The sequence below is a fragment of the Geotrypetes seraphini genome, chromosome 4, assembly GCF_902459505.1.
Source record: "Geotrypetes seraphini chromosome 4, aGeoSer1.1, whole genome shotgun sequence".
Lineage (NCBI taxonomy): Eukaryota > Metazoa > Chordata > Amphibia > Gymnophiona > Dermophiidae > Geotrypetes > Geotrypetes seraphini.
The window spans coordinates 262,191,902-262,210,724 of NC_047087.1; the positions used below are offsets into that span (position 1 = coordinate 262,191,902).

At 42.2% G+C, this 18,823-nt stretch overlaps 1 protein-coding gene across 4 annotated transcripts in view; it reads right to left on the minus strand.

Annotated features, from left to right (window-relative positions):
• The window catches only part of BTAF1 (B-TFIID TATA-box binding protein associated factor 1), a 394,756-nt gene that overhangs the window by 336,325 nt on the left and 39,608 nt on the right, over nucleotides 1–18,823 (minus strand). For 3 of the 4 annotated variants that reach the window (XM_033943697.1, XM_033943698.1, XM_033943700.1), the window contains exons 4-5: nucleotides 17,365–17,508; nucleotides 13,238–13,401 (exon numbers count right to left, since the gene is read on the minus strand). In XM_033943697.1, coding sequence (XP_033799588.1) covers nucleotides 13,238–13,401; nucleotides 17,365–17,508 — 308 coding nt within the window. Of the gene's footprint in view, nucleotides 1–9,809; nucleotides 9,904–13,237; nucleotides 13,402–17,364; nucleotides 17,509–18,823 lie in introns of those variants that run through there. The other variant, XM_033943699.1, reaches the window with a different exon arrangement.

Sequence of the window (18,823 nt, forward strand, 5' to 3'; positions counted from 1 at the left end):
CAATATTTCTCCCTCTCATCTGTACCTCCCTCCCTCCCTATAACCAAATATTTTCCTTTCTTCCATTCCTTTCCCTCCCTTCCTCTCTCCCAAGTTCATGCCTTCTGTGTCCAAAAACGTATTCCCTCCTCCACCTCAGCATCTCTTTCCCTCCCTTCCTCTCCCAAGTCCATGCCTTCTGTGTTCAAAAACGCATTCCCTCCCCCACCTCAGCATCTCTTTCCCTCCCTTCCTCTCTCCCAAGTTCATGCCTTCTGTGTCCAAAAACGCATTCCCTCCCCAACCTCTTTTGCTCCCTTCCTCCATTCTCTCTCCCAAGTTCATTTTGGTTGTTTTGTAACATACAGTAGCATTATGATCCAACTATATGATCCAACTATAGGTTTACTTCTGCTAGCTCTAAAATATCTAAAAGATCCATATTTTGATATATTATATTTCTGCTGGGATTAAATATTTAAGAATTAATTTAAAAGTAGCTCTTGGAAAAAAAAGGTCACCCCAATAAAAGAACAGTTTTACCTAGAGTTGTAGCAGTTTACAACTGTCCAAAAACGCACTCCCTCCCCCCTTTTGTGTTCCACGTTTGCCTCCCAGCCCTCATCTGCAAGCAAATTACCAGCAACTTTCTCAGCCAAATGGAGCTCGAGCCGCGAGGCTCGTCTTCTATTTCCTTCAGAAGTCTTCCCCGATGTCATCGCTGACGTCAGAAGAACGGCTTTGCTTAAGCCCTCCCTCTGACATCAGCGCTGACATCGGGGAAGACTTCTGGTCGGCTATGTGTGCTGCGGCAGGGCAGGTAGGAAAAAGATGAGCCTCGCGGCTCGAGTTGTATCGAACCCCACAGGATCCCCGCGACCCTAGGAGGCATCCCCATGGGATCCCCGCAACCCCTAGGGGTGTCCCTACAGGATCTCCGCAACCCTAGGGGGCGTCCCCATGGGATCCCCACGACCCGAAGGGGGAACCCGTGGGATCCCCACAGTCCCGAGGGATTCCCGTCATCCCCATTCCCGTGCAGCTCTCTACTCAGGGTGAGGAAGGATCTATACTTCCACTAAGACTAAGTATCTTAATAAAAAATTTGACCCGCAACTTAGCCTGGATTTTAGATTTTGGCCCCTTATATGATTGAGTTTGACACCCCTGCATTAGATAATGATGCACATCAGGCAGATCTACCTTTGTTTTAGGAAGCAGCAAAGGCGGTTTTGCAAGGCTTTTTCAGTAGTTATTCAAGCAAGCAAGGGACAGAGAAATTTATCATTTAGCAATGTCTTCTTTGTCAATAGCAGAAGAAATTTAGCTTTACGCACTCCGCCGCTGATAAAGAGCAATTGCTTACCACACAACTGACCCTTAATATTCTGCTACATCAAGTGGCACAGAAATTGATGCTGCAAGTATAAATTTTTGTAGACATGGAAATAAGGGTGGCAGGATGCTGGCCTGCCTGGTGACATTGACAGAGGGCTATAAACCTGATCTGCTTCTGCGCGATGCTCAGGATCAGGAATATATGAACATATATATACATATCTGTACTATTTTCCGGGATTATTACCAACAGTTGTGTGCTGCACAGGAGGAACCTGGTTTGGGTAGCTCTATGTATTTAAAGAGGGTTTATTTACTCCACTTGACTGGCCTGGATTTTTGTCATTTTAACACCCCTATTTCTGAGGAGGTGGATAGGATATGTCTCTAGTTCACTTGGAAGTAGGGGCTAATTTACGAACCATACCTACTGTTGTCTATAGTGCCTCCCGAAGAGAATGTAGGCATCACTTTTTTAAAATAGGGCATACATAACTCTGTCACATGGATTGTTTAACCACTGATTTGTGTTTAAAGTGCTCTTTGGAGAGCGCTACTTTTATGCATGTTTTTTGGACCTATCTGGGGATGCGCCTTCTTTGGAAGCAGATATATGCAGGTGCAGGATATTGCAGGAATCCAATATAAAGCAATTATGTTATGTCACCAATTTCTATTTGGCACAATCCCTGAATTTTTTAAGAGTTTGATGTCTGGTTACCAACCATCAAGATCATTGCTTTCCGAACGTTCAGCACTGTTGAAAACAAAGTCCAAACCTAAATATGTGGAAACAAATGCTATGACCTTTTCATGTGCAGGAGTAAAATTGTGGAATAACCTTGTTTGCTAAATTCAACAATATATTGATAGGAGTTCATTCAGGGAACTGTTGAAAACACAAATATTTGTTGATGCATTTCTTTGAGCATTTGACCTTTTGAAAGGATTGAATCTTTCTGCTTTTACCTTTATTTGTTCTGATCTGTTTTTATATTTTACGTATGTAACCTTTTTGTAAACCGTTTTGGAATAAAATGGTATAGAAATTTTAATAAATAAATGTGCATATATAGCATGCAACAGATCTTGTGCTGTTACTGGGATTGTTAGGGACCTGTAGTTCTTTTTTTTTTTTTGAGGGGGGTGCTGGGCTGTAGTTTTGGGGGGCAGGGGACCTTACAATGGATTAAGAAACTTAGGGCTCCTTTTACAAAGGCGCCCTAGCGGTTTAACGCACATAATACCGTGCGCTAAACCACCGGCCGCACTAGCTGCTACCGCCTCCTCTTGAGCAGGTGGTAGTTTTTAGGGCAGCGCAGGGGTTAGCGCATAATGAAAAGTCACACGCGGCTTAATAAAAAGCCCTTAGTTAATGGAACATAAAACAATACTGCAGGTCTGCACTATGTCACAGTCACCCTCTTATTGGGCTTGGAGAGCACACATTTCTCAGTTGAACATTTGGGAGGTACAGGATGCTAAGACCACTTATAAATTATTTTTGTCCTTTTGGGAGCCTTACTTGCAATCCCTGGCACAGAGATCCCAAAGTCAGATAATGCAGTGGTTCCCAACCTTATCCTGGAGGACCACCAGCCAGTCAGGTTTTCAGGATAGCTCTAATGAATTTGCATGGAGCAGATTTGTTTGCCTGTCACCTCCATTATATGCAAATCTTTCTCATGCATATTCATTAGGGTTATCCCAAAACCCAGACTGGCTGGTGGTCCTCCAGGACAGGGTTGGGAATCACTGAGATAATGAACAGGTTGAGAGATGCATCTCACTAAGTGAAGTGATTCTTGTCCTTTTTCCCTCTGGATTTCTTAGCCTTTTAGTTATTCCTTTTATATTGGGGTTAACCCATTACATATTTTCTGAATCTTATATAGTTCCTTTTTCTCTTTCCAGGGGAGGGGCCTTAGGCATCTGGGCCAGAGTAGGCATCTCTCCTGCTGCCGGGGGGGGGGGGGGGGGGGGAGAGGGGATCTGGGGTTGTTGCATGGCAGCAGAAATGGACATCTCTCCCATTGTTGGGGAAAGGTGGTTTGGCAGCGGCAAAAATTTCTAACAGGTCTGAGCTGTCAAGCTTTACTTTCCTGTCAATGCTTGAGCCAATCCGCACTCAGGCACTGACCAGAAAGTAAGGCTACAACAGCTCAGACTATCGGAAACTTCTGCTTGCAAATGTAGGACAGCAAGTTTAGAGAATCACCCAGCGATAAGAGAATCACCCAGAGTGCTCCTTTAAATACTAATGACTTTGTTGTAATATATTTGCATGGCAGAGTCAGAAACTGCTAGGAAGCCATTTTGATAATCCACCACTAAAATATATGAACATTAAACTAGCTGAAACCAGTTTAGTGAATCTTCCTATAAGTCCACCCTGTGATCCTGATCCTGAGAATCCTTCAGGACTACTTCACATTCACTAAGCAGAGAAGTTCTTTTAGTAACTTGAGCCACCAGAGAAGCCATCTTAGATGGCTTAAATAACTTCTGGCCTCCGTCTGAGGAATTATCATCCTGGTAATCCCTGGGTGTGAAGGGAAGAACAAGGACTGTGACTTGGTACTGCTTAACAGCAAGAGCTGAGCAGTAGAAACCTGTGGGGACTCTAAATCTATCTGCTACAGAGAAACTAATAATCTCAGTTAAATCTGTAGGCTTAAATAGCTTGCAGTGTTAGATCCTCTCCCTGATCTAGGGCTGTCGCCTGCCCCAAACTGAGAACTAGAATTCTCCAAGGAGGATACAGGATTAGATCTTTAGCCTCTTTTCTTGACACGGCTTGCATGATTTAGATCTTTAGCCTCTTTTCTTGACATGACTTCACTGAACACATTAATACATTCTTTGTTAATATCCAAGCTGGATTACTGCAACTCTTTATATAAAGGAATCAAGATGTTTACAAATAATCCAAAACACCGCAATAAAAGTCATCACTAATAAGAAAAAATATGATCGTGTTAACACCTTTCCTCCAGAAAGCTCACTGGCTACCTATAATACATAGAATCACTTACAAGATAGCATTATTAACATTCAAAATATTAACAGATAAAGCACCAATATTCCTAGAAAGATACCCAATAACTTACACTCCCATAAGAACAAAGATCGGAGGACAAAAATCTTCTTTCTATTCTGACTGAGAATAATTTATACAAGACGTGATACTATTTTTTTCTAGTCACAGTTCCACAAATATGGAACTCTTTACCAGGTTATATTAGGGAAGAAAGGATCCTTAATAAATTTAAAGGAGCATTAAAGTGTTGTCTCTACAAAGACGCATTCGAAACTTGAACTTTCTACGAGACTATCTTAATGAATATAATAACCTCTTTCATCTTGTTTTTCCCATTTCTGTCTCTCTTCTCTTTAAATTAAATTGGTTCCACCCTTTCCCCTTCTGTACTTGTATGTTTGGCACACATCTTAATGTAATAAATGCAGTCCGTCTCCCCTAATTTTTTAACTGTTCATTGCTTTGAAATTTGAAACTGCGATTTAATCAAACTTGAAACTTGGCGAAAGTCTTGGCTCTCCGTCTGGGTAAGATTTGCCTACTTTGGTTCATATGGATCAGTCTGGCTTCAAACAGCGCCGTCAGGACATTACATTTGTTGTGGGCAGTCAGGTAGACTGATAAAATAGTACTTTTGACTATTGATGCTGAAAAGGCTGATGGAGTGGATGGGTTTAGGAGGATCTTATTTTCTAGCTCGGGTACATGCATTTTATAGAGCTCCACAGGCGACTATTAGAATAAATGGGGATTATACAGATTTTTTTTCCTATTGCCCGTGGCACACGTCAAGGCTGCCTCTTATCCCCCCTCTTATTTGCTCCGTCAATGGAGCCCCTAGCCATTCGCATCAGGGAGCATTTAGATTTGCGGGGGTGTCTGGGTCGGTGACCTGGAGCATCGTATAGCCTTGTTTTCAGATGATGTTCTACTGTATGTGAAGGATCCAGAGGTCTCCCTACCTATTCTAATGGAGCTTTTTTCTGAGTTCAGAGGGGTGTCTGGGTTCACTGTTAACGTGGATAAATCTGAACTGTTGGAGTGAGTAAGGCCTCCTCATGTGTACTTATTCAGGAAAATGCTTGCAAAGTGTTTGCTAGGTGGTATTATACTCCTGCACATCTGCACAAAATGTATCCTGAGGCTTCTGCTACTTTTTGGAGATGTGGGGTGGAATCTGGTACATTTTTGCATATTTGGTGGGAGTGCACTGTCTTGAAACCTTTTTGGAAACAGGTGGCAGGCTTTCTGTCTCAATTGCTGCAAGTTCTTCTACCCTTTACCCCACAGGGCTGTTTGTTGGGCCTTTATGATGTGTGTTTACATACATGGCAAATAAAGCTTCATCGCTGGGGTCTGGCAGCAGCTAAAAGCCCGACTGCCACTCATTGGCGACAGGCAGGGCCGCCCACTATATTGAATTGGACTTTGAAGCTTCAGACTGTGAGCGCAATGGAACTTTCAATTGCAAAGAATCATGGCTATTATTCTTTGCATACCCAAACTTGGTCTCTGATTATGGATAAGGTGGACTCCTTGACTTAAGTTTATCAACAAGGGAGGGGGAGGGTTGGGGGAATTCGGAGATGGATTGTGTTGTTGGGGTGGCTTCCTGAAGAACCAACAGGGGGGTTACCTCTCGATATGCTTTTGTTCATGGGAATTGAGGGGGGATGTTGGGTGATGTTTGAGAGTGGGTATCGGGTTTATTACTGTTGGAATGGGGGATGAATTTTGGGCACTCTCGGTTGAATGACAGATGTATTGTATTATTGCTGTTATTTTGCATTCCTGATAGAGCCGATATCCAAATTTGCTGTTTTGTATTTTCTTTTATAATATTAAATAAAAATTTAAAAAAAACTTGAAACTTGAATGACGGGAAAACAGCAAAATTGCATCCGATTACAGTTCGTCCCAGTCCTTTTCCAACTGGGCCTCATGTTCCTGCAGCTCTACCGGTTGCAATAAGTTCTCACTTTATGGAGGTAAACTCTTCTGAGACTTAGCCGGCAGACACACAGACAACCATTTATGCTTCTGATAAACTGCTTACCTCAAAATCAGGATCAAATACTTAATTTGGGACCTCTGAGGATCTGTGCCAGTCTACCTCCGAGGGTCAGGGGCGTCTGCATAAAAGTGCTTCACTGGCGAAATTGAGTCATATTTAAGAGGCTCTAAGGCAGCTTTATGGTCCGGATCTCAAGCTTTCTGCACTTCCTAACCTGTGAAGTGACTAGAGGGGGCTAAGTCCATGGACCCCCTTGCATGCCTCGCAGCATATGGTACAAAGATGTTCATCATCTGACCATCCAGCACAAATTTGGTATGATATAGGGTCTAAATCAGCTGAGGAGTCCATAATAATCAACTTTTACTAAAATCAAGGCAATCTGAGGTAGGAGGTGGCTTTTGAATTAAAATTGGGAAATCCAAGATGGCCAGCAGAGCAGCTTTTTAGCACCAAAAGACAGCCTGTGGTAGCAAATTAAAAAATTCAAAATTATTGATGAGGATTTTGGAGATGGGGGACTTTTGGACACCCTCAGAAACCCTTAGTTTTTTCTAAATTCAGCCCCACCTTGATTTTCCCATAGTCAGTAATGAGCTGTACTCACAGATCTGCTATGTGCCGTGCCAGCATCAGTTTCTCACTGCAGCTGGAAATGGAGAAGGGATTTCTGCCTCAGACAAGCAAGGGTAGCTCTAGCAGCTTATCTCTTAAAGTTCCAAAAATCTGAATCCCTCGGCCCCTCACACTCCTACACGATTCTTTGAGAGGAGGGTGGCACATCAGACCTCTGCAAAGACTCCTGGCCAGTCACAAGGTCAAGTCAGCCTGCGCTCAAATGCCTAACTCCATATGGGCGAACACCGCTCCTAGGGGATATAGCTCTGAGCTCAGTCCCCATCCCCGTCTCGTCCCCGCAAACCATCTGATCCCAACTACATAAGCCTCGAATAGTTATGATTTTATATTGAACTTATTTTGTTAAAGTATAAAAAGAAACAATATGCTGTACAACTGTCATTTTATAAACACAAATAATACAGAAGGATCAACAAAACCCATGTCCCCTTCCCTTCACAAATATCCCCTCTACTATCGAGAAAATGGAACAAGCCAAATTATTACAAAATGCTACATAGAAAAATCAAGCTAACAAAATACAGCGGAAGCTTGGTTTACGAGCATAATTCGTTCCAGAAGCATGCTCGTAAACCAAGGAATGAATGGAAACTCACTTTGATTCGTTCTACCTCCTCCTCCCCCCCCACCCCCCGAGGCTACCGGCGCTGCTCCATCACCCCCTTCCTCCCGCTCGAACCAGCATCGCACCCCCCGAAGCGGCATCACAATACCCCCCCCCCGCCGCGAACTGCATCGCACCCCCGTGCTGAAAGCGGCATCCGCCTTCCCTCCCTCCCAAACATGCTCCTTACCCCATCTGCTGCTTGTGCGAGTGAAATAAAGCTCCCGCCTTTTGCCTGGGCAGGGCCTTGAGCATCTGCGCATGCTCAAGGCCTTTTGGCTCTCGTTGTCTCGGAGAGAACGAGATGCGGTTCTCGTGGGGGGGGGGGGGGAGGGTGCTCGTGTATCAGAACATGCTCGCTTTATGAGACAAAAGTTTGCTAAGTGTTTTGCTCGTCTTGCAAAACACTCGCAAACCGAGGTTCCACTATACTTCAGTCACATATGACAGGAATAGTGTTAGAAGAGTGCAACTGTTCCCTGGTTAAAGAGAGCCATAAGCCAACTGGAAGCTAAAGATAAACAGCCAGGGCTTTGCGGTCCCCAGTTATGTATAACACCAGCACTAGTAGGATATTTATTTGAAATCTCATATTCTAATTGCAAAATAGAAAATAAAATTAAAAATTTTTTCTACCTTTTATCGTCTCATCATTTTATTATTTAAATCATGTTGGTCTCAGGCGCTGGTCTCTTTTCTTTTGTCTTAACTCACTTGCCACGGTCTCCTGAACATTTGACATTTTTTCTATCTCTGGATATGTATTGCTCCCCATGTTCAACATCTTCCTTCTATACATCCCTTTCTAGTATTTCCTCTGTACCTATCTCTCTGCCTTCATCATCTCACCATTCTATGATCCCCTTCCCCTATGTACAGTAGTACTCCATAGCCCCTATGCCCCCCTGCCCCAGTCCAGCATCTTCTGTGTTCTTATTCACCCCCATGTCTAGCCATCTTCTGTCTGTGTTCATAAACTCTCCCATGTCTGGCATTATCCCTCTATCCATATACCTCTCCCATGCATTCCTTTTTGCCCCTGTTCCTATGATCCCATCAATGCCCACAATCTCCCCGCTTTTTGTATATCTGGGTCCAGCTTCTCCCCTCTCTTAACTCCCTTACACCAATGTGTCTCTCACACTCTCTCTTTCCTCTCTCCGCTATGTTCAATATTTCACTCACTCTTCCTTCATCCTCTTGGCTCCGCTTTTCTCTTTTCTTTCCCTCTCTTTCTCCTGCATGTCTGCACCTCTCTCCCACCCCTCTAGCCTCATTCCCATGGGTCAAACACCACTATCACCTCCCTTCAGCGCCCCGGTGTGGGTCTGGCACCTCTCCTTTTCCTCCAGCTCCAGTCCATCCACCACATGGGCCAAGCACCTCTTTCCCTTCCCCCCAAACCAGATCCAGCACCTTCTTCTCCAGTCGGTCCAGCAGCCCAAACAACCCCTCCACTCTTCGCAGGTACAACAGCAGCCCTCCTCCACGATTGAGTCCAACAGCCCCCTTCCTCCCTCCCTTCATCTCATGGGTCCAACAGCCCCCCCCCCTCTATCAACTCAGAAAAAAACAAATTTTTCTTAGCAAGCCCAAATGACAAAATTAAAGACTCAACAATTTTGGTGAATGGTCAGGCCTTCCAGTGTTCGACTTTAAGAATAAATGGGACATTCAAGTGGGATCCCTACGAAGGTCGAGTTAAGGAACTGGGTCATTAGCGCTCAGACTTAATGAGGTGGGTCAGTAGAATGGGCAGACTTGATGGGCTGTAGCCCTTTTCTGCCGTCATCTTTCTATGTTTCTATTCCTTAAAAATCCTGGGAGTGACTCTGGACCGCCACCTTACCCTAAATATACACACGGATTTACTGGTTAGGAAATGCTTCTCGATATTATGGAAACTCAGAACCATCAGAAAATATTTTGATGCAGTCTCATTCCGCTTACTGGTTCAATCTTCCATTCTTAGCATACTTGACTACTGTAACATCATTTATTTGGGAACCTTAAAAAAATAAAAACCCTCCAAAGACTCCGAATCATTCAAAATTCGGTAGTTTGACTGATTTTTGGGTTGAGAAAATGGGAACATATTAGCCCCTACTATTTCACTGGCTGCCCCTGGAAGCACGAGTTTTGTTCAAATTTTTTGCCTTTGTTATAAATCAATTTTTGCCCTGGCCCCTACGTACCTGGTTTCTCAATTTAATCTGGACAGTCCTATTAGTCCCACACGCAGAATTCACATGTTCACCTTCCCATCCTTAAAGGACTGCCGCTACAAAAGATTCCTGGACAGAACTCTTGCCTCCCCGGCAGGCAAATGGAACGACTGGCTGGGTAACATTATCATGCATTCCTCATCCTACTTCAATTTTAGAAAAGCAATAAAAACAAATTTGTTCAATCGATTGTAACCTAAAAATCTTATAATGTATCACTACTCCCAACTTGTACCTTATATACAATGACTTTGTATTGTACCACTTCACTGTATTGTACCACTTCGTTGATTGTCCAGCACCTCTTATTGTAAACCACCTCAAACTATCATGGCTTTGGCGGTATATAAAAAAATTAATTATTATTATTATTATTATCATCACTGGTCAAACAGCAAAAAACAAACAAAAAAAACACACAACAACCCCACAACTCCCCTACAGGGATGGCCCCTTTGCACCTCCCGACCCAGGCCTACCAGCCTCTTAGAAGCTTCGTTGACCAAGAGGCAACGTCGCAGGCCTGTTCCGGAACCTTCTTCCAGCCGAGTCTCTCCTTCTGATGTAACTTCCTACAGCTGTGAACCAAAAACTGTATCGGTACTACCAGTATATATACCATAAGGTCTAAAAGGAGATTTACTGGTAAATGAAATCGGCAAGTGCCAGTAAAAAAACCCATATCAAATATGTACCAGTAAAACAATTCTTTCTTAGAAATTAATTTTATTTTAGAGGAAGCTAACTGGTAAATGAAGTCGGTAAGTAAAAGTAAACTTGTATATAAAACAATTCTGTTGTACAAATTTACTGTACTGGTATTTTATTTAATTCATCAACATCGTTTTCAAAAAATCCTTCAAGTTCTCATCTTCAGTGTCACTGAGGAAGAAGTCAGAAATTTCAGAAGGTTCTGGTAAGTTTATTTCTATTAGCATTTTCATCATCATTGTCATTGTTATTTTTGTTGTTATCCTTAATTTAGCTTAAAAAAAAAAAAGCACAAAAATATCTTCTCACTTATACCATTCCATGCTAGTGCCATCCACTGAGCCACTTCCACAAAAGTGGCATGACACATACAGCCTGTATCTGTGAAGCCTTGTTCGCTGTTAGATATCCAGTTCTCCCATAGATGATCCAACACACATTTAAAGCATCTTTTTATTGTGACATCCAATGGCTATAGCATTTTGGTCATACTGTGAGGTACGGTAACTGGTACCATGTTCACAGCTTTAATTTTCTTAATTTCTGTTGTGCGCGCTCTCATGCTGTCCATATCCAGCAGCACTTTCTTTTATTTAAAAAAAAAAAAAAATCCGCCATACATCCTTTTTCATTCACACCTATCATAATAGTCAATGGGAAAGTGTCATGTGACACTGGTCTTTCATTTAATCATTGGTGGCAGCTTCTTGCCACTGGCAAAATAGGCCAACACTACAGTGAAATGGGTTTTCTCAAGGCCTGTGGTTTTAATTAATAGCATATTCTCCTTTTTTAGGTTACAGGTTTTCCTAATGGGATGCCAAAAAGTTAATGGCATCTCATCTCATTCATCAATGATGAAGTCTGATGTTACTGCAAATATTTCAATTTCTTTGTTTAAAAGTTCCCTAAAATTTTGAATTTTCACTGAATAATCTGCCGATAGCTGCTGGCATACAGTTGTTCTTGCCCAGAATGCTTACTTTATTTCTCACCATGAAACAATAACATCATGTAATACTACCCTTGAAATCTTCTTTATTCATTTCTTTGGCAATGTCTACAGCTTTTAGCAGCACCTGTACAGTAGACAGTACATACATCCCTGTGCCCTCTGCTCTACTACAAATTTAAGCACATGTTCTTCCTACTAGGGCCACCTTGCTTAGCAGCCACAATTTGCCTTCTTGTTCCATTTCATTAGAGTTATAGTATCCTGCAACTTTCTTCAGTCTCTTATTGATTTCTCACTAATCCCCCCAAATGGCATTCTGTGGCCTTGTTACCACATTCTTCAGCATAGGTAATCTCCTTAAATTTGAATTCAGCTGTATACGTTTTTCTCATTTTTGGTGCCATTTCCCAAATTTCTGTACGGAATAAAAAAATAAAATTTAGAATTATAGTACTGCACCAGTACATTACCATACTTTTATATCACACTGGTATTTGAACAGTCCACTGAAAATATGATTATGGTACTACCTACTGGTAATGTAGCCAAAATCTGGCTTACACTACATGTGCAATAATAAAGGTACTACTACTAAATAGTTCTATAGTGTTATTGTTAACTAGACATACATAGCACTATATATCAAAAACACAGTAGACAGTATGTCTGCTTTATATGAAAATAATCCCAATTTAAAAAACTAGTATACCATACTGTATATATGATAAGTGATTCTTATCAATATGGAGCTTGAGGTTTGTACACCTATGTCACAAGTTGTTGGTAAATTACCAACAAAACTGATGGAAGTTCTGTACCATAGGTGGTGGTGTTCCTTATGTTTAACGATGCCTTGATGATGGTACTGATACCTGTACCAGTAGGGTGTTTCAAACTTATGTGCGATACAGTCTTTTGAAGTAACGTACAGAACAGCACATGCATTGCCTTGGGTATTGTTAGAAACTTCAAATACCACAACACCCAGTAATGAACTATGGAAAACAGGTTAAATACATCATTTTATAGGTCTTCGGATATCATTAATCCCATTTGTAGAAGCTATGGTAAAGGCGATTATATACAGTAGATCTAAGGGGCAAACTGCTGCTTCACTGCCAAGCAGCTATAGACAGGCTAAGCTGGAATAGCCTAAGTGACAAGTTAATAAAATCTGGCTTAAAAAAATGGCAAAAATAATCAAGGATGGCACAAAAACGATGAAGATGCTAATGGAAATGAACTACCAGTACCTCTAGAAATTTCTGACTTTTTGCATGACACCGAGAATGAGAACTTTGAAGGATTTTTAGAAAATGAGGTCACAGACTAGTATGTTTTCTTAATTTTTCCTGATCAGTTTTCTAAGTACAACAGAACAAGTCAAAGCATCAGAACTGGCAATAAGTTACTGGTATATAGAGTTCACACATAAGTCGCACCCACAAGCTCTTACATAAAAAAAACTATGACTTAAATCCCAGAAATTACGGTAGAAATGGAGAGGGCAAACAGTGGTCCATATAAAAAGCTTAGAATGTACCTTAATGGAACATCACTTAAAAGCCTAGCAGAACAAGATTTTCACCTGCTTCCTGAGAAGTGTGAAGATTAAAACATGCACAAATAAAAAGTGAGTTAAAAACCAAGCCAACATCTTATATTTTCAAATAGCACACGAAAAACCCATTATATTATGACTTGCAGTCAAACAGCCCAAGGTTATACCTACAGGTTGTTTATTTACAAGTGAAGTAGGCACTGGAGTGTAGTCCAAATCTTCATCATTGAACAGATCTTCAGTGTTCAGTCCAATCGCAGCTCCCATATCAAGGCCTAGCTTTTTCTGTAACAATTTTCTTTGTTGTGCAATCCTCTCTTTAGCATCAATATCACCTAAAATTGTATAAAAAGCTATTACTTTTCACTATAAACATAAGGTCATAAATCTATCCATTAAGGTTTCTAACAGGGCTTCCAAAGGCTGAATTTTTGTAGTGTCAGCAGAAAAGGTTTTCAGGATAACCACAATCAATATGCATGACAGAAAGCCAAATACATTGGAGACCATGCATATTCGTTGTGGATACACTGAACAATATAGTTGTGAGAGCACCAAGATAGGTTTAGAAGTTCTACTTTGGAAAGAATGAATGCTTCTCAACAAGAAAGAGTATACTGTAAATATAAACCTAGATTTTGGGGTGAAAAAAAATGGCCCAAAAATGGGAGCCTGTTTATATTCAAGTCTTCACTTTCTCAGATCCATCGCAGGCCTCTTTCAGGGCCTACCTTAATCCCTGCTGATCCAGTGAAGAGCCAGAGCAAGAACAAGCCTCCTAACCCATGCAGTCTCATTACCAATGTTTCCTCTAAGGATTGATGAGGTGTGTGCAAAAAAAAATATGCATGAGCGACAAGTTACATACTCCACAAATTTATGAGCAGGCGCAGAGGACGAGTGCCCGTGAGATTGTGGGAGGGTTAAATACTCAAAACTTAGAAGAATAACAATTTACTTAAAGTTTTTGCTTCGCCAGCTTTCTGGTATCTTTACATACAGCGGTGTTCCTAGCATATGTAACACTCGGGGCCCATCATTTTTTAGCACCCCCCCAATCTGTACGAAAAATATGATTTTTAGTAACAAGCCACACATCACACATGAGTACCTAGGAAAAGGCAGCATCTTACATATTGCAGTGAGCAGTACATCAATACACCCATTGTAAAACTAAACAAGCCAGACCAGCACAGATCAATCCTACACTGTCAATCCTAACAAATAACCATGTCTTTCGAACACACAGAACACAGAAAACACCTTTGCCTACTATGGAATATGTCATCACAAACTAACCCCTCCCCCTTTTACAAAACTGTAGTGTGGATTTTAGCCACGGTGGTAACAGCTCTGATGCTCATAGAATTCTGAGCATCAGAGCTGCTACCACCACGGCTGGCGCTAAAAAACGCTCCACAGTTTTGTAAAAGGGGGGGGTTAAAATAGAAATACACAGACAAAGATTAAATTGAACCAGCAAGAAGCTGGACTCTGCATAAAATGCAACACCATAGAAACAGTGACATATGTCTCCTAAAACAATAAATAAATAGAAATTTTTTGTTCTACCTTTGTCTTCTCTGGTTTCAGCTTTCCACATCTTCTTGTTACTGTCTTCCTTCCATCCACTGTCTGCCATCTCTCTACCCCTCCCTATATGATATCTTCTCTCCTTCTATGTCCCTTCCAGAAACTGTATGCCTCCCCCTTCCATCTCTCCTCTAGACACCCCCCCCCTTTTGGTCTGGCATCCATCATCTTCCCTCTGTTCCCTCATGGTCTGGCATCTTTCTCCTTTCATCTCTCTTTCCCTCCCCCCTGTGGTTTTTAGCATCTCTCTCTTCTCATTTCCTATGCTCAGATCTGATATCTCTGTCTCCTTCTCCATTCTCTGGCATCTCTCTCTCCTCTCTCTCTCTCTTCCCTTTCCATCTCTGGTCTTCCTTCTTTATTTTCTGCCTCCGTTTAAATTAAATTATTTCTTACTATGCAGTCCTCAGTTTCCCTCTTTTCACTATGTCTACCCACAGCATGCCACCCCTTTCCTTCACCCCTCCACTATCTCACTAACTATCTTCTTCCCCCATCCAGCTTATGTCCTTTTTCTTTATCCCTCCTTCCATCCAAGTCAAGATGATCTACCAACAATAAAATTAAAAAACACAAAGCACACTATACGCTGAGAAAATGTTAATTATCATTACTATTCTGGGTTTTTTTTCAAAGAGGTCAAGGCAGATGACTCTATGCATTGTCACCTCAGTAACAACCACACAAAAATAGACAAATATATCCCCCTTCCTTTTTATTAAACAACAATAGCAGTTTTTAGCGCAGGGAACTGCGCTAAATGCCCAGCGCTGCTCTCGACGCTCAAAGGCTCCCTGCACTAAAAAACACTATTGCGGTTTAGTAAAAGGAGGCCATAGAGCAAAATATAGACAGCATATATAAATTCAGACACATTTTGATCACTAAATTTAAAATAAAATCATTTTTCCTACCTTCTCTGGTGATTTCATGAGTCTCTGGTTGCACTTTCATCTTCTGACTGTGCATCCAATCTTTCTTCCCTTCTTTCAGCCTGTATGCTTCCTCTCCTCCAGACCTCATTCCCTCCCCTAACTTTTTCTTCCTCTCTCCCTGCTCTTTCTTTCTTTTTTCTCTCTTGATGCCCCCTTTCTTTTTTTCTGTTTCCCTTCTGTCTCCCTGCCTGCCCCCTTTCTTTCTTTCTCCCTACCCTCCACAAATCCACTGCTGCCACCATCGGGGGAAACAGGCCCCAAAGCCACCGCCGCGGCTGACCCAAGCTCTCTCTGCTTCCCACCATCGGGCCGACCAGCATTCCCCCGACGTCAATTCTGCCATCGGAGAGGAAGTTCCGCCCAGCCAGGCAGCGATTGGCTGGCCCGGACTTCCTCTCCGACAGCAGCCTTAGGGGGGGTGCACAGCCAGCCAGGTCCGGGATGGGCTCTGCGATCGACTCACTTTGCCTTGACGATCAATCATTTTCTGGACCTGGCCAGCTGTGCACCCCCCCTAAGGCTGCACCCAGCCCTCCCCCCCACCCCCTTTGGTACGCCACTGAAGACATGGCAGTGGCTTCTCTCACGATCCCCACCTGCGTCGGAAGTCCGATGCAGTCGGGGATCTTGAGAGGAGCTGCCGCTGCATTTTTCAACTTAAAATAGTGAGCGACACGAGAAAAATTATGAGCGACGCCAATGAAAATAGTGAGCGATCGCTCATGGGCTCAGCTTAGATGGAACATTGCTCATTACTCAAAATGGCTGATGTGAGTTCCCATAGTGGTTGCTATATTTATTTACCGCCTTTTCATGAAGAGATTCATCCAAAGCAGTTGCAATACACTGAACAGTAACCAAGTACTCTTAGGGAAAATACTTATGTCCCTGCAGACTCACAATCCAACTGTGGCACCTGGAGAAATGGAAGGATTGAGTGACATGCCCAAAGTCATAAGGAACAGGCTGGGATTGAATTCACCACCTCAGGGTGCTGAGGCAGAAGTTTTAACCTCTAGGCCACTCATTCCCAAAGTAACCTTGTAAGACTGATGCGAGTTTGGTTTATATTCGAGTCAACATTTTCCCCTTTTTGTGAGGAAAAGGTTACCTCTTGTTTATATTCGGATAGATTTATATTCAAGTATATATGGTAATTAAAATAACGTAACCACTACAAGTGAGGAAAGCAAGCAAGCAGATCATGGTTCATAGCAATGTTGTCCAAGTGTGGCTTGGAGAAAAGAGCTTGGGGTGAGTGGGGATAGTTAAGGGATTGAGTTTTTTGGGATAGAGAGTGCTGTATTTCATTGAATCTAAGTTTCTATGCTGCAGGAACTATAAAATGCCTGGGGCCATTTGTTGAGGAGCTTATTTCTCAAGAACCTTCAGTCCAATCTGGCCCATTTTCAAACTGTCTCTTTACTGATTTTTATGTCAAATGCATCCTATTAATTTTCAGCATGCTAATTTTAACCATAGACACATTCTTGTGTATAATTCTTTCTGACCCCTATTGTGTTGGAAAGACTAAGCAATTAGTTATCAACCTAACTAGGATTGAAGTAGCTGTCTTATGATTACAGTAAGAGTCTGAGAACCATATAAATCAGGGTTCATTTCCTAATTCTAATATTTCTTGTGAAATTGGACAAAACAGACAAAGCTCTCAGGTAGGGAAATACTTATTGCACCTAAATATAATTTGCTTTTGACCTTGGGTTTGGAATGGCAGGTAAACAATCTAAAACTCAGTTCAGCAATATTTACCTGCTTTATCATCCTGGATCTCAAATTCTGCCCCAGCAGATCCAAGAAGAGAGGCTCCATGTTTTAACAGTCGAGAAATATCAAACCTATCAAAGCTCAAACGGTCAGCAGAAGCATCATCCGCAGAAGTTTCCAAACCAGGCTCTGTACATGGTTTAAAAGATATAGGAACATACTGAAAAGATAAAATATTTCAACCATGACTTTCATTCCGAGTCTTACATTGAAAGATTAGGTTCTTACCTTTGCTAATCTTCTTTCTTGTAAATCCATATTCTATTCCTGAACGACTGGGTTATTTTCCCATACTCGCCAGGAAGCCTCAAAACACAGAGTCTTGAGCTCATCCCCTCTTACATCAGGACTGCCCCTCCCCCCAGGAAATCAGCTGTTGACAAAGCAGCCAGGAACATCTGCAGAGGACAAAGGCAAAAGAGAGGGGTATGGGAACACTCTCTGACAAGTCAGTCAAATATGCTCAGAACAAGAAAGTTAGAACAACCATAAACAATTGAAATAGGTCAGCAAACATTAGGAACCAGAACAACAAAACAACAGTGCTATAAAAAGACAGTCTGTATAGAAGGGGCACCATAACATGGGACCCCCCCCCTAAGACAAAGTGTTAAACACATTTGCATGATATGCTTAGAAAGGCTGGTCAGGAAACTGAAATCCAGCTTACCACTACTTGCAAAGGCAGACAATTGGCAAATCAGCAAATCACAGGGCGAGTTCCAGGAATAGAATATGGATTTACAAGAAATAAGATTAGCAAAGGTAAGAATCTTTCATTCTTGTACAATCCCACTCTATTCCTAAACGATTGGGATATAACAGAGCAGTTCCGTAGAATCAGGGTGGGACTTATGAGCCTGTTGCCAACACAGAAGAGCCAAAAGCCTCATCCTGCTTGGCCGCCACAACGATCCTGTAAAATTTGGTTAAAGTATACAAAGAGGACCAGGCAGCAACTCTGCAAATCTCCTCCAACGAGATCGTCAATGACTCTGCCCAAGAGGAAGATACACCTCTGGTAGAAAGAGCCCTCATGAAGGGGGAGGGTGCTTTTCATTGGCTGCCACGTAAGCAGAGGAAACGGCAGCCCTGGAAGCTGTCCTGCCCTTGTGGGCAGGACCCATCAGTACAAAAAGGTCGGAAATGCAAAAATCATGTGTAACCTCCAAGTACTGCAACCAGATCCTGCTTACATACAGGGACCGCAACACACAATCCTGTTCCCTCAAACAGGAGGAAGCAGAGGAAGGAAATCAAACTTCCTGGTTAATGGGGAAAACAAAGACCACTTTCAAAAGACAGGAGGAAACAGTGCACAGCACCATGCCAAAAATCGCAATACTTAGAAACAGACCCCGGCAGAAGATTGCCTGAAGTTCGTAAACCCTGTGGGCAGAAGAAACGACAACCAGAAAAATGGTCTTGATTATGAGTCATTAAA